This window comes from Salarias fasciatus, chromosome 23 (genome assembly GCF_902148845.1).
Source record: "Salarias fasciatus chromosome 23, fSalaFa1.1, whole genome shotgun sequence".
Lineage (NCBI taxonomy): Eukaryota > Metazoa > Chordata > Actinopteri > Blenniiformes > Blenniidae > Salarias > Salarias fasciatus.
The window spans coordinates 34,952,068-34,966,313 of record NC_043766.1 but is presented as its reverse complement, the minus strand read 5'-3'; the positions used below and the strand labels follow the sequence as shown (position 1 = coordinate 34,966,313).

Here is a 14,246-nt window from a genome sequence, read left to right as displayed (position 1 = left end):
GGCATCGACCTCAGAGCAGCCTCAGTGTACTCAGGAATGTTCACACAGATCCTTAAAGAGGAGAGCTGCCTGTACCAGGACATTGTGTTCTGCTTCATTCATCTGACCTTTCAGGAGTTTCTGGCTGCTCTTCATGTCCATCAGACCTTCATCAAGTCAGGACTGAACCCCCTGGATGGAAAACAGGAAACATTCAGTATGTCCAAAAGGATGAAGACAACACCAAATCTCCACCATCTCCATCAGAGAGCAGTGGACGAGGCCTTGAAGAGTCCAAATGGACACCTGGACTTGTTCCTCCGCTTCCTCCTGGGTCTTTCACTGGAGACCAATCAGAGTCTCCTTCGAGGTCTGCTGACACAGACAGGAAGTAGCTCACAGACCAATCAGGAAACAGTCCAGTACATCAAGAAGAAGCTGAGTGAGAGTAAGAGTCAGTCTGCAGAGAGAAGCATCAATCTGTTCCACTGTCTGAATGAACTGAATTATGGTTCTCTGGTGGATGAGATCCAACAGTCCCTGAGGTCAGGAAGTCTGTCCACAGACAGACTGTCTCCTGCTCAGTGGTCAGCTCTGGTCTTCATCTTACTGTCATCAGAAGAAGATCTGAAGGAGTTTGACCTGAAGAAATACTCTGCTTCAGAGGAGGCTCTTCTGAACCTGCTGCCAGTGGTCAAAGCCTCCAACAAAGCTCTGTACGTACTTCATCAACTAATATGAAGACCTGAGACCATGACGAACATTTAACTGCTTTTCATTTATGGTTCTTCTTCAGGTTGAGCGGCTGTGGTCTGTCAGAGAGAAGCTGTGATGCTCTGTTCTCAGTTCTCGTCTCTCAGTCCTCCCGTCTGACTGATCTGGACCTGAGCTACAACCATCCAGGGGAGTCAGGAGTGGAGATGCTGTGTGGTGCAGTGGAGAATCAAGACTGCAAACTGAAGACTCTCAGGTTCTAACATGATTGTCAAATCATATCCGCCACTCTCTGTTCTCCTCACTTCTGCAGAACATCTGTCCAACATCTCAGTGAAACATTGTAACTTTTGATATTTTCCCCACTACACTCTTGAAAGTAAAATATAAAAAAAATTAGGTTTCCAGTTTGAGTTCATCAGGACAGTAGCAGCTTTCCATCCTCCATTCACTGTCTTTGTGATGTTGCAAGTCAGATAAGTTTAACTGTGTCCTGAAACATTGATGTGGTTTTCATTGTTGCTTCTTCTTCAGGTTGAGCTGCTGTGGTCTGTCAGAGAGAAGCTGTGGAGCTCTGTCCTCAGTTCTCAGCTCTCAGTCCTCCAGTCTGACACATCTGGACCTGAGTAACAACGACCTGCAGGACTCAGGAGTGAAGCTGATTTCTGCTGGACTGGAGAGTTCTCACTGTAAACTGGAAGCTCTCAGGTCAGGATCCAGCTGCTGCTTGATCATGTGGAGGATCTTCCTTCTTCCTTGTTGACTTGATGCAGCCATGTTTGTGTCTCCAGTCTGTCAGGGTGTCTGGTCTCAGAGGAAGGCTGTGCTTCTCTGGTCTCAGCTGTGAGATCCAAGTCCTCCCATCTGACAGAGCTGGACCTGAGCTACAACCATCCAGGAGACTCAGGAGTGAAGGAGCTGTCAGCGGCAGTGGAGGATCCACACTGCTCACTGGAGACTCTCAGGTATGAACTCACAACAGGAGCTCATCCTGGAGACTGAGATGTTCTTCAGAATGTCTCCAGTTGATGATCAGACAGGATTTATCAGGAGGAGGTTTTATTCCTGTCAGGTGAAAAGACTCCTAAATGATGGATGGTATTCCTCACTGTTGTAACACTGATGAGATGATGATGATGAGATAAACTTTATTGTCCCTTTCGGGAAATTTGTCTTGGACGGCAGTGCTACTGGCTACAGGTACAACGTACATACAGAAAAATCACCAGCCAACATAAAAACAGTTAAAAACAGCAGAGGTCAGCAACAAGCATGGTCAGTAACAAGCATCGTCAGTATTGCACAGGGCTACAGTGCGGTGCTCATAAAAATCATAATTAAAAATAATAGGAAGTTAAATAATCGAGAATATAAGAATAATAAAACCATGAATAAAAGACGAGTCATAACAAATAAGAGACCGGTGGCAATAAATAGCTAAAAAAGAAGAAAGAAGAGAGGGGTCTATAACCTGAAATTAAATATCAGTTTCAGCAAACATCTTACTCAGACTGTTTGTGAGAACACTGTTTGTTAAGCAGAGATATGGATGGTGGGAGAAATGAGAGCTTATAGCGATTAGTTTTGTATTTGCTTGCTCTGTGTCATCTCCCAGAAGGCAAAAGTTCATATTCAGGAAAAAGAATATGAAAAGGATCATTCAGAATCTTATGCGCCTGATTTAGGACCACACTATCATAAACAGACTGGAGAGATGGGTGGTCTTTTTGACCTATTACCTTCATAGCAGATTTAATCAGTTTGTAGATTTTGGATTTACTCTGGGTGGAAAGAATGCCGAACCAGGCTACAAGTCCATATCTCAAGAGACTCTCAAAAATGGCATTATAGAAAATCAACATGATTTCTTGCCTGACACCAAACAGTCTGCGTAGGAAATGCAGCCTTTGAGATAATTTGCTGCAGAGGAAATCCACTTGGTCTGACCATTTCAAAAAGTTGTCCATGATAATACCTAAATATTTGTAAGAGGTGACCTGGTGGATAACACAGTTGTCTATCAGTACCGAGTCATGTTTCTGTACCCCTCTCGGGTCGAAAACCATCTCTTTAGTTTTTGTTGTATTTAAAATGAGATTGTTTCTCACATACCAGTCCTTAAAACACGTTATCTCATTAAAATACACAGAGGGACATTCACCCGCATGCAGAAGACTCAAGATGATTGTATCATCTGACAATTTGATGATGAAGTTATTTGGTTGGCTGCTTCTGCATTCGTTAGTATACAATGTGAATAAAAAAGGGGAACTCACAGCTCCTTGTGGGACTCCAGTACTGCAATGTTTAACAGCTGATAGTGTGCCATTCATATTTACTTGTTGTGTCCGGTCACTTAAAAGAGCATGGAACCATTTTATAATCCAGGGGTTTACCTCTAAATTAATTAGTTTCTGAATGAGCAAGTGAGGACTGACTGTGTCAAAAGCAGAACTAGAATCTGTGAATAAAATACGGGCAGAGGCTGGGGAGTTTTCCAGGTGCTTACTGACCAAATGGGTCACACTGACAAGTGCATCCTCTGTTCCACACCCTGCCCTGTATGCATACTGGAGGGGATCCAGATATGGGGATGAGCCAGGTTTGATTAAGTTTACAATGAGTTTCTCAACACATTTCATTACAGAACATGTTAATGTGATCGGGCGGAAGTCCCTATTTACCTGGGGACATGAAATCTTTGGGACTGGGATGATTATGGACTTTTTCCAGAGAGCAGGAACATGGTGACAGTCAATAGATCGCTGGAAGACGGGGAGCCAGGCAGCAGGTAATTCAGATGAACAAGACTTAAGCAATATGCCTGATATACCATCAGGCCCTACAGATCTCTTAGTGCTCACTTTCTTAAAGGTGGCTTGGACCTCCATGGGGCTTATTTCCACCTGGTTAGAAAAAGAGCAGTTTTCAAAGGACATATCCAGCAGTACAGGGGAAGAGGACTGAGAGGACTGTGAATCAAATCTCAAGAAGTCATTCAAAGATTTGGCTTTGTCAAAATTGTTGGGGGTGACAATTCCCTTTTAATCCATTGTTGTCATATTAGTCGTTCTCTTCATGGAGTCCCACGGTTTTTTTACTGTCATTGGAGTTATAACTCTGCTCTAATATGGCCCGATGCCTCATTCTAGCCTCCCTCAAGACTGCATTAATTTCTTTTTCTGCAGCAGCCACAACCATACGATCTTTGTTTTTAAAAGCAATCTTCTTTTTGTTAATACATGATTTCACCTCCTTGGTTATGTAAGGCTTATTATTGGGAAAATGGGTGACCACTTTTTTTTTGGAATTATGCTTTCAACACAGAATTTAATGTAGTCAGTGATAGTCTCTGTAGCACCGCCCCGCCCCAGGTCATGGAAAATGCTCCGTAATGTCTCTAGGCTGTCTTCATTCCACTGCAGAATGGATTTTTGTTTAGGCTTGGTGGACTTAAGCATGATGGACTGTTTGATGATCAGAGTTGGAAAGAGGTGGGAGAGACTTAGTTATATAAGCCCCACTGACATTTCCATAACACTTGTCAAGAGTTTTATTGTTCCGTGTGCTGCATTTTACATATTGATAAAACCCAGATAAAACAGACTCCAGCCTACATTGGTTGAAATCTCCCAGAAGGAATATGGGGACTGCGGGGGTCCGCAAAAGTTGATTTTGCACACATTCTATGAGCCGATTTGCAGCTTTGGCAGCGTTCCCATTTGGGGGTACATAAGCTGCACAGATAATAATATTCCCAAACTCCCTGGGCAGGTAAAACGGCCGCAGGGACACACAGAGTAGCTCCAAGTCTGGGTCACATACAGACCCCTTAACTGTGACTTGTTTCCACCAATTGTCTTTTATGTAGACACATAACCCCCAACCTCTCAGTTTCCCAGAAGAGATGCCCCTGTCCTGACGCACACAGGAGAAATCCCGCAAGTCAATCAGTGCGTCGGGAATGTCTTTGTGTAGCCAAGATTCGGTAAAAACCATAACACATGACTCTCTATATTCATGACTGTAACGTGCATTCATTCTGAGTTCGTCCATTTTACCGTACAGAGAGCGCACGCTGCTCAAGATGGTAGATGGCAGCGGTGGTTTGTTTCCCCTCCGTCTGAGGCGCTGTCTGACTCCTCCACGTCTGCCCCTCTTACGACGATAGAGTCTTTTTCGGCTGGCTTTCTCCTCACCTCCTGCGGTAGATGATCCGGCGGCGCATCCCCAAGGTGGCGGAGAGCTAACAGGCTCTCCCTTGAATACATCCTCTGAACATCAGTGTCTGCCGATGGAGCCGTTGATGCAGCTGGACAGCAGATAAGAGTTCCCGAGTCATCAAAAGTAAACACAGGAGGGGTATGTAAGTCTCCATGATGAAGAATACTGTAGAGCTGGAGACTTGCAGTGTTCATGTCTGCAGACTGGTTCGCCTGTTGTACTAATTAGCCATGCTAGTTAGCAGTGGTAGTTAGCCGTTTGTGTCGATGCAGTAATAGACCACGAATTCTGTAGACCTTCCTCTGGCGTATATGGAGACGTTGACACACTTAACAGTACTTAACAGCACATGTAGGTACATTACTTCATAAGACAAGACAGCGACAAAGGAACAAAAAGTAGCAGCAGCAGGACCGTCCGAGTCGCCAGCTGAGCAGCGCCACTGGACACTGGATCTATCATTGAATGCATAAATGATGTTCGATTGGGTAAAGTGGGGGTTTATGTTTGAGTTCCTGGACATATTTCAATTCAGAGAGCCGTTAATGAAAAACATCGTCTCTGAGGAGATCTGAATCAAAATTTGACAAAATTAGTGTTTGTGGTGAGGAGATACACTTTAAAGCAGTGGAGAAGTGACGGACCCCCCCACTGTTACACAATGGGCCCAAGATACCTAATAAACTGGAACAATGAGGGGAGATTTACCCTCAGCTGGTGTTCTGCCACGTGATGGCCTGCCAGCACGTAATGTGAATGGTTATTGTAACCACCTGTCTTTAGGCCTCAAAAAATGTAATTTCTAAACACTGTTTTTTTTTTTTGGTTTTTTTTTTGTAAAAAGTAAACAGATACGCACATAACCAAAATCCTCTTGCCCTCACGTCAACGCTGTGAGTAACAACGAAACAGCAGTCCTTACAATTTCTTCCAGTCAAGCTCATGCCGATTTACGTGAGTACAGTAAGTTTGTCAAGAGATAGATAGATAGATAGATAGATAGATAGATAGATAGATAGATAGATAGATAGATAGATAAAAACTTTATTAATCTCCCAAGGGAGAAATTCCGGTGTCCAGCAGCACACAGATCATTCACATGCAAATAAATAACAACAGTACAATAAATACAAGTGCTCGGATTGTACTTAGTTTGGCTCAGGCACATCTGTTATACAGCCTGATTGCTGAGGGGATGAACGACCTCTTGAAGCGCTCAGTTCTGCAACGCAGAATCAGTCCTCAGATTACAGTCAGGTGACCATCAGTTACAATTAAAAGAAAAACGCTCAACATCATCTATAGAAAGTTTTACAAGTCTGCGGGCCAGTAGAGAGGCAAACAAAGCGTTTGAGTTTGAAATTTGGAGCTGCTCTGCCAAGAAAGGCTTTAACTGGTTTGTCTGTCCACAGCTATGAGAAAAAACCCAAAGATCAGTCTCCAATATTCAGTGAGAGAAGAACATAACCACAACATATGTCCAATTAATGCAGGACAATGACTAAACCTGAGACAGCCCGGGTTTACACTGGAGAAGATTCTAGAAAGTCTGTCATTTGACTTGTATAGACGATGAGGAATCCGGAACTGAATCAACCCATGACGGACACAAAGAGAGGAAATACGTGTAGGAGTTAGACTCTTCTGTGAGGCATCATCTATAGTCTCTGTTGTGGAATTTTTGGTGAATCAGAGCCAAAGATGACGAGTCAAGGTGTTGACGCTGCACAAGGAGGATTTATTGAGGATTGCAGAGGAAGCACACACAAATCAGCTGATTGAGAGCAAGGCTGTTGCTCCGAGGAGAATCCAACCCGACTCTGGCATGACTTCCGGCCATGCCAGGTCATATAGCTAGATCTCACGAGACTAGCAGACGCTGTTTCCAAGTGACTTCAGACAAAACAGAGCGGCCTTCACACTGTGTTCCTGAGAACTTTGAAAACAAAGCATTATTCCATATCAATCCCTCCTGTTGTTAAATTTCAATTTAAACAAAACCAGACACAAAATAAATTCGAATTTTAACAATAATCTAACTCACTATTGGAAACAGTAAAGCCAGACAAAGTAAAACCACTTTTCATTTGTGTCACACGTCAATATTAATGTTCTCCATAAACATCAATAAGATCAGTTCCTCCAAGTGCATTGTCATTTTTATTTTATATATCCTAAGTTACCTATGTTTCAACGACCATTTCCAACTGATCCACTGTCACAAAAAAACACCAAGCAGCACTCAGTCATGGATGCACAATTTAAACAAACCAGCATACCATGGGACAGTGACAGCTGGAAATACCTTCATGCCAAACAATCAATCCTGGTCCAGGCCAATCAACCAGGAAGGCAAAAGACAATCAGTGGCCGCGATGTGTCCAATCAAGCTAAACCAAGAAAAGAAAGAAAAACCCTTAAAATTAGCAAACACATTGAACAACAATAAAACACTGAACATCTGGTCGTTCTCAAAGTCAGTCATCAATGTCAATGTTAGTTTGTTAGTAAGTTAGTTTGTCAGCCGTAACACAGTCATAGTCACATTCACACATATTCAATTGAGCAGATATTTCAAAGGTAAAAGTAAAACCACAGAACATGGCTTCACACCCCGACCCCCCTGCTGACAGGCACTCTGTGCTTTATTCACCAGCAGCAGAATGTGACGCATGTACTACGCATCCGTCGCCCCGAACCAAAACCTGCTGCAATGATAATCTCTGCTGGAGCATCAGCTGCTCACAGACTATTTAGGAGCCCAGGATCACAGTCAGGAGTCTGCAAGAGAAATAAGCATCAGGGTGAAACCGTGATCCATGTGTCCAAACCAGAATACCTGTAGAGAACCGTCCCTTCTCTTGGAATAGAGATGACAGGGCGGTCCGTAGCCAGGTAATCCCAGACCAGAGGCTGATGTTTAGTCTTCTTCCAGATGTTAACCCTCACGTGACCTGGTCTCTGTTCACTCCAGTCCTGCAGAAACATCCTTGTGTGGTTGTTTCGAACACAGAGTCTACAGCTGCAAACCAAAAATCCAGTGACGACAGCATTCTGCCAGACCTAGAAAAGACAACGTCTCTTCCTTTAGTCTGTAGCGGCAGATTAGACCACAGTTCAGGTCTTCCCGAGGACCAGGACCGGTTCTTCTCCTCCAGATCTTCTCCTCCAGAACGTGTCCAAGGAACGTCACTTTTAGCTGCAGCTGGGCTCAGGATGCTCGGTGGCCTCCCCCAGGAAGACGGTTCAGGAGTAGAACAGTGTCAGGCTCTGCAAGCTTCCTTCAACCTTTTAGTCTGAAAACATCCTCCTCATACTGTATCAGAGTTCCACCTGACAGGTCCAGATCCAGATCCCCTCACTGCCGATGCACGAACTCCCAGACTAGAGACAAAGTCCTGGGCCAAATGTGAAGCATTATTTACCTCTTTAGGTGAATGCAGGCAAATATTGCCTTTCAGGATCCAATCTGAGTGAAAATAATGCAGCAGACAGGTCAGACAGGTCAATAACTGGATAGTAGCATGAGTCAGAGGTCCAAAAGACAAAATGATTTTAAAATCAGTAGATTTTGAAGTAGCAGATAGTACAGTTCAGTTGATTTCTATAAAATCTTGGAAAAATGTCCACCCATCAGGTCCTCCTCTTCTTGGTGTAGAAAGAGTCGGTACTAAACATCACTGAATCATTCAATGACTTCATAAAACATTCAATACCTCCCATGACTTCTGGACAAACATTCTATTGTCTATCTGTATCAGTTAGACATTTAGCTCCAGTGTGATTCTGTGAGGTTTAGTCGATGCTAAATCTGAGTAATCTCTTTATAGTTAGTCCACAAATTCTCCAACTAAATCAAATAAAGGTGCAAATGTAATTCATTTCAGTAGATTTCAAAGTTAGGAATGTAGATTCATAGACAGTAACAAATTCTCGTAGCACAGTCATGTAAAAACATTGTCATGCTAGTTTTGTTATGTCGAAGGGGAAGGTCGAGATAAACCTGCTGCTTCTGTCTCCCCCTTCCCTCAGTTTGAAAACCCGGAATGTGACCTCCAAGTTATTTCATTGAAACTGTATTGAAACAAATTCATTTAATTAATTCACTTTAATTCTTCACCCATCTGAGCAATTGGTCGATAATTAAAACCATTTCACTAAAGCCCCACACCCTGTGTTCAGGTTACAGTGATGTGGGGGAGAAGTGACCATCATGGAGGCTTCCTGCTGCCTCTGGTTCAGTCTGATCAGGACAGTTCAGCCCGTCGACCCACTGATATCTTCCTAGTGACTTATAAAACAAACAAAACACATAATTCATTCAAAAGCTAAAAAAGTAAGGAATTTAAAACTCTTTAAAGTCTAATCTCTCTTCCCCCCAGTGTGTGTGTTCATGGCCTGACCTTGTCGCGGTCATGCTGCCTCATATTTTCCATCACGTTGCAGTACGCCGTTATCACGTCCGATGTTTTCACATCGTAATCAAACCCACCGCCTCCACAGCCTCCTCCCAGCCAGCCACCCAGCCACCAGGAGCAGCCGTCTCCAAGAATGTGTCCACTGCTTTCGCAGTCACAACGTCTCCCCTCCTGTATGGAAAGTCTCAGCAGAACAGAAGAACAGAGAATCACCACACATGTCATCATCATAGAAAAACCAATTTTCTCGCTAAAATCTGAGTTTCATCACTCCTGTGTGTGTGCGTGTGTGTGTGTGTGTGCGTGTGTATGTCTGCACTTCCCGCTGCTGACCGAGCTTCTCCCTCCCGGTTGGCTGGTGCAGTGCAGCTGGCCGTGAGGATCGGGGCTGTGGATCGGGGCGGCGAGTGCCTGTACAGGACTTTATAACAAAACAAACACTCAAGAGAGAAAAACATATTAGTCTATGATCATATTTGTCTATCAAACAGTGTGACTGGTGGACCTTCGTCTCCATTCTCTCACTGGTGCTGATATTTTCTCTGGATTGTTTTCTGTTCATGGTCCTTGGCTCCTCAGCAGTCTGATAAGGAGGAACCACTGAAAGAACTGCTTTCTTCAGCTCACTTTGGAGGGTTTAAAATAGTGTGGAAATTTTGTCAAAGAAAATAGACTGCCTCTCAAATTCAGCAAATTCAGGTTGTCTTTTCTCTTTAACACAATCATGAATAATCATCCTGAGAGTTTGTCCTCAGGGAACCATCCTCAAACCTGTCAATGACCCAAGCAGTGACCTCTGACCCTGCATGCAGCTGGCAGTCTTGGAGAAATCAGTTTTCTCTCAAACAGGCCTGAGTCACATGCTCTACAGCATTATCCAGGAAACGGTTCACAGGTGGCTCTCCTGGCCTCTGCCCACCTACTGAAGATGGAAAAGAAAAGAAACTTATTTTGACAAACTTCCAGAGGCAGAGGTTTCTGAAAATTTAGCACTGAAGTACAAATACTGCTACATTGATTAATGCTCAATGACCCGTAAAAGTACCAGTATCAGAAAATACTTATGAGTGCAAAGCATGTCTCTAGACAAACTGCTCAAAGTATTGTTACTTTTAACCAATGGATGTTTTGTGTTGTCAGTAGCAGACATCTTATTTGATTCTTCTGATAAAATACTGCATTCAAAGTTTGTTCCTCAGAGGAATAATGAAAAACTATGCCAAGACAGCTTGTCTTGTGACCAAATGTAGATATAAGCAGGAATCTATTTCTATTGTATTCCCTCTCTTTAGGAAAAGGTTACTGTTTTTCCTTTATTTTGGTTTAATCTGCAGTTGAATTCGATTTTTAGATAAATCAATTTTTAAGATTGCAGAGTGAATCTCTCTCAGAGAACCAATCATCAATCACATCATAGATTAATCAACCCATCGTGATCAGACAGGCTATTAGATTCAATGATTTGAATATAAATTCAAATTTTGGGTGTCCTCAGTAGACTTCAGGTTAAAAATAGTGGAGTAGATTACATGTTCAACAAGCAACTTTGTTGACTCGTTGATGGATTCCTTATTTTAAACATGTAAAAAACAGGAAACAAAACAAACAGGTTGAAAACCTTCCCTTTGGTTAAATCCCTGCTTATTTTTCTTAACTTCCTGTTCTTCCTCCCTGTTCATCAAACCCTTCATCTCTTCACTTCACTCTGCCGCTCTCTCTCTGCCTCTCTCTCTCTCTCTGCCTGTCTCTCTCACTCTCTCTCTCTACCTCTTTCTCTCTCTCTCTGCCTGTCTCTCTCTCTTCAGCATTTCTATCCTCACACTTCTCTTCAACAACCGGTTTTGTGGCACCAGTGAGGAGTCACAATCCGTGTTTTACACAGAACCAGCAAATCAAAACCACCATGCATTAAAGTAAACTTTAATTCTCTCGGTGTTCTCAGATCACTCGGTGGTCTGCGTAACCAGCCAGAAATCATCGCTCGGGCCGTAGATTGTGACTCTTCTAAACATTCCAATATCTTGGTCCTGCCGACCACCCCGACCGGTGTGAACTTATCGAATAGTTGCTGAAAACTTTCAACGGGATCAGACCACGCCGCTCTGTTCTACTTCCTGTCTCTTCTTTTCCTATGTTCAACACTTTGGTGTTTACCAAACGTTTAGCACAAACAATAACTGCAAACAAAACAGCAAAACAAACAGCAACACATGTCCTCTACAAACCTAAACAACCTCCCAGCATCATGACCTTCTTCTTTATTTACCCCCTTTTCTTTTAACGTGAAAGAGAGAGTCAGAGTCGTGAGGTGTGACCTGCAGAATCACACTCACCCAGTTTTCAAAAAGTTTCACCAGTAGAAACTTCCACACGCGACGCCACCCACAGTTGCAACAGTGCAGGTCAGCCCGTTAGGGAAATCATCAACCCTTCTGTTACATGCACCAGGCCCGCCCTGGTGAAGAGGCTATATTAAGATACCCCCCAAGCTCTGCGGTGCGTCAATCTCGGATCGGATCCAATCCGAGTGAAAACAAAGTCTCTTCAGGGACTCAGCCCTTCCACGCCAGTGGCCCCCAGGGCCGTCCAGACTCCAAGTCTAGAAACTCTTCCAAAGCTCTCTCAGCCACAGTTCCAAGTTAGAATTAAATTATTATTACAACCCAATTGTTACTAATCATTAGCAATTGATTGAGAAGAATCAATCAAAAATTTAGGGACATCTTTGGCTCTTTATGTTTAGAAATTTGCTTTAACAATTCCAATCAACCATGAAATAGTTCTTTTATCTAGTCAAACATCCCCACAGGTAAGGCATTACTTCCTGAGTTAAATATTTAACAGAGGAAACATTTGCACTTACCTCGTTTATGTTGTATTTAGATCCCGGACGAGCCCCCAAACTGTTGTGGAATTTTTGGTGAATCAGAGCCAAAGATGACGAGTCAAGGTGTTGACGCTGCACAAGGAGGATTTATTGAGGATTGCAGAGGAAGCACACACAAATCAGCTGATTGAGAGCAAGGCTGTTGCTCCGAGGAGAATCCAACCCGACTCTGGCATGACTTCCGGCCATGCCAGGTCATATAGCTAGATCTCACGAGACTAGCAGACGCTGTTTCCAAGTGACTTCAGACAAAACAGAGCGGCCTTCACACTGTGTTCCTGAGAACTTTGAAAACAAAGCATTATTCCATATCAGTCTCTCCTCCAGATCTGTCTCCCATGCTGCTTCTGTCTTGTTCCCATATATTTTACTTAATCTGTATATCATTTTGCAAATGATGGAAGGCCTCTACCTGTAAAAGGGATCAAGCTCTAGTATTGCACTAAACTGGTGTCAAATGAGGAAAAGAGAAAATGTGTTTTGACAAAAACTACAGGGTGAAAGACATCTGAAAAGGGTTCCAGCCAGTAAAAAACTGAGTTTTTCAATGAGTAGTAAAGAAGTGTGATGGATCATTTGAAAGCACATTTCCCAGCTGGATTGAGGAGGAGAGGAACAGAAACATTCCAACAGGTTTTGTCTTCACAACACTGACCCAAAGCAGCAGAGTCACTTTCAGGCTCCAAATGTCAAAACAAACATTTGGAGCAAAGTTTGAAACTTTACGTTGATCTCATCAAACAGTCCCACAGATGGTGGACTCAGAGTCTTTCAGCCTCTTTCTGTCTCCAGAGACAAACTGAGGAGTTCTGCTTCATGTTCAGCAGCAGTGAGGACTCATATTGGAGAGAAAACACTTCTGACTGTCTTTCTTCCTGCAGGGTGGACCATGGTGGACAGCAGAGGCTCAAACCTGGTCTGAGGAAGTGTAAGTTGGGCTCATCACTGTCCGTTTGTCTTTCAATCAAAGCTTTGGATTCATTCAAACATTACTGACAAGAGAAGTCTGACAAAAAGTGTTTCTCTCAATCAGGAAGTCCACAAAAAACAAATCCATCACGTGTCTGATCAGGACTTTTCTCTGTTTCTCTCCATCAGATTTCACCCAACTTGAACTGGATGAAAACTCCATGAGCAGAAAGCTCACACTGTCCAACAACAACAGGAAGGTGACATATGTGAAGGAAAAGCAGCCATATCCTGATCATCCAGACAGATTTCATGTCTTCCAGCTGCTGGGTAGAAATGATCTGAGAGATCGATGCTACTGGGAGGTCGAGTGGAGCGGAGATGTTAAAATATCAGTGAGTTACAGAGGAATCAGGAGGAAAGGAGTCAGTGATGAGGTTGTGTTCGGATGCAATCATCAGTCCTGGAGTCTGGAGTGTTCTGGTGGAGGTTACTATGTCCGACACAATAAGACAGTAACATCCATCTCCTCCTCCTCCTCCTCCTCCTCCTCCTCCTCCTGGTCTGGTAGAGTAGCAGTGTATGTGGACTGTCCTGCTGGCTCTCTGTCCTTCTTCAGAGTCTCCTCTGACTCTCTGATCCCCCTCTACACCTTCAACACCACATTCACTCAACCTCTCTATGCTGGATTTGGACTCTGGTCCCCTGGTTCAGTGATTCTGTGTGATCTGTAGGAAGGCCGGTCTCTGTCTCTGACAGCAGGAAGGAGGAGCAGCCAGTCAGAAAGTGGGAGGGGTTTATTACGTCACTGACTGCCAATGACGTCTTTAGACGTCAATCTAATTCCTATCTCTGGCTGACATTTATGTCTTTAGACTTTAATTGTATTTTTTCATGTTTTTCTTTTTTTTTTAACCAGCTTTGGGGAGCCCCGGTCAGGCTTGTCTGTGATTACCAAGCTGAGAACTTAATGACACACACACACACACACACACACACACACACACACACACACACACACACACACACACACACACACACACACACACACACACACTCACTCTCTCTCTCTCTCTCTCTCTCACTCTGAAATCTTCAGTTTTTGTTGTTGAATT

At 43.5% G+C, this 14,246-nt stretch overlaps 1 protein-coding gene across 1 annotated transcript in view; it reads left to right on the top strand.

Annotated features, from left to right (window-relative positions):
- Window positions 1-14,045, top strand: part of LOC115382172 (NACHT, LRR and PYD domains-containing protein 3-like) — an 80,001-nt gene extending 65,956 nt beyond the window's left edge. Inside the window, exons 12-15 of the mRNA XM_030083852.1 lie at window positions 1,228-1,401; window positions 1,485-1,658; window positions 13,104-13,150; window positions 13,321-14,045. Of these exons, the coding sequence (XP_029939712.1) occupies window positions 1,228-1,401; window positions 1,485-1,658; window positions 13,104-13,150; window positions 13,321-13,865 (940 nt within the window). The 3' untranslated portion in view covers window positions 13,866-14,045. The remainder of the gene's footprint in view (window positions 1-1,227; window positions 1,402-1,484; window positions 1,659-13,103; window positions 13,151-13,320) is intronic.
- Window positions 14,046-14,246: the final 201 nt, after the last annotated feature.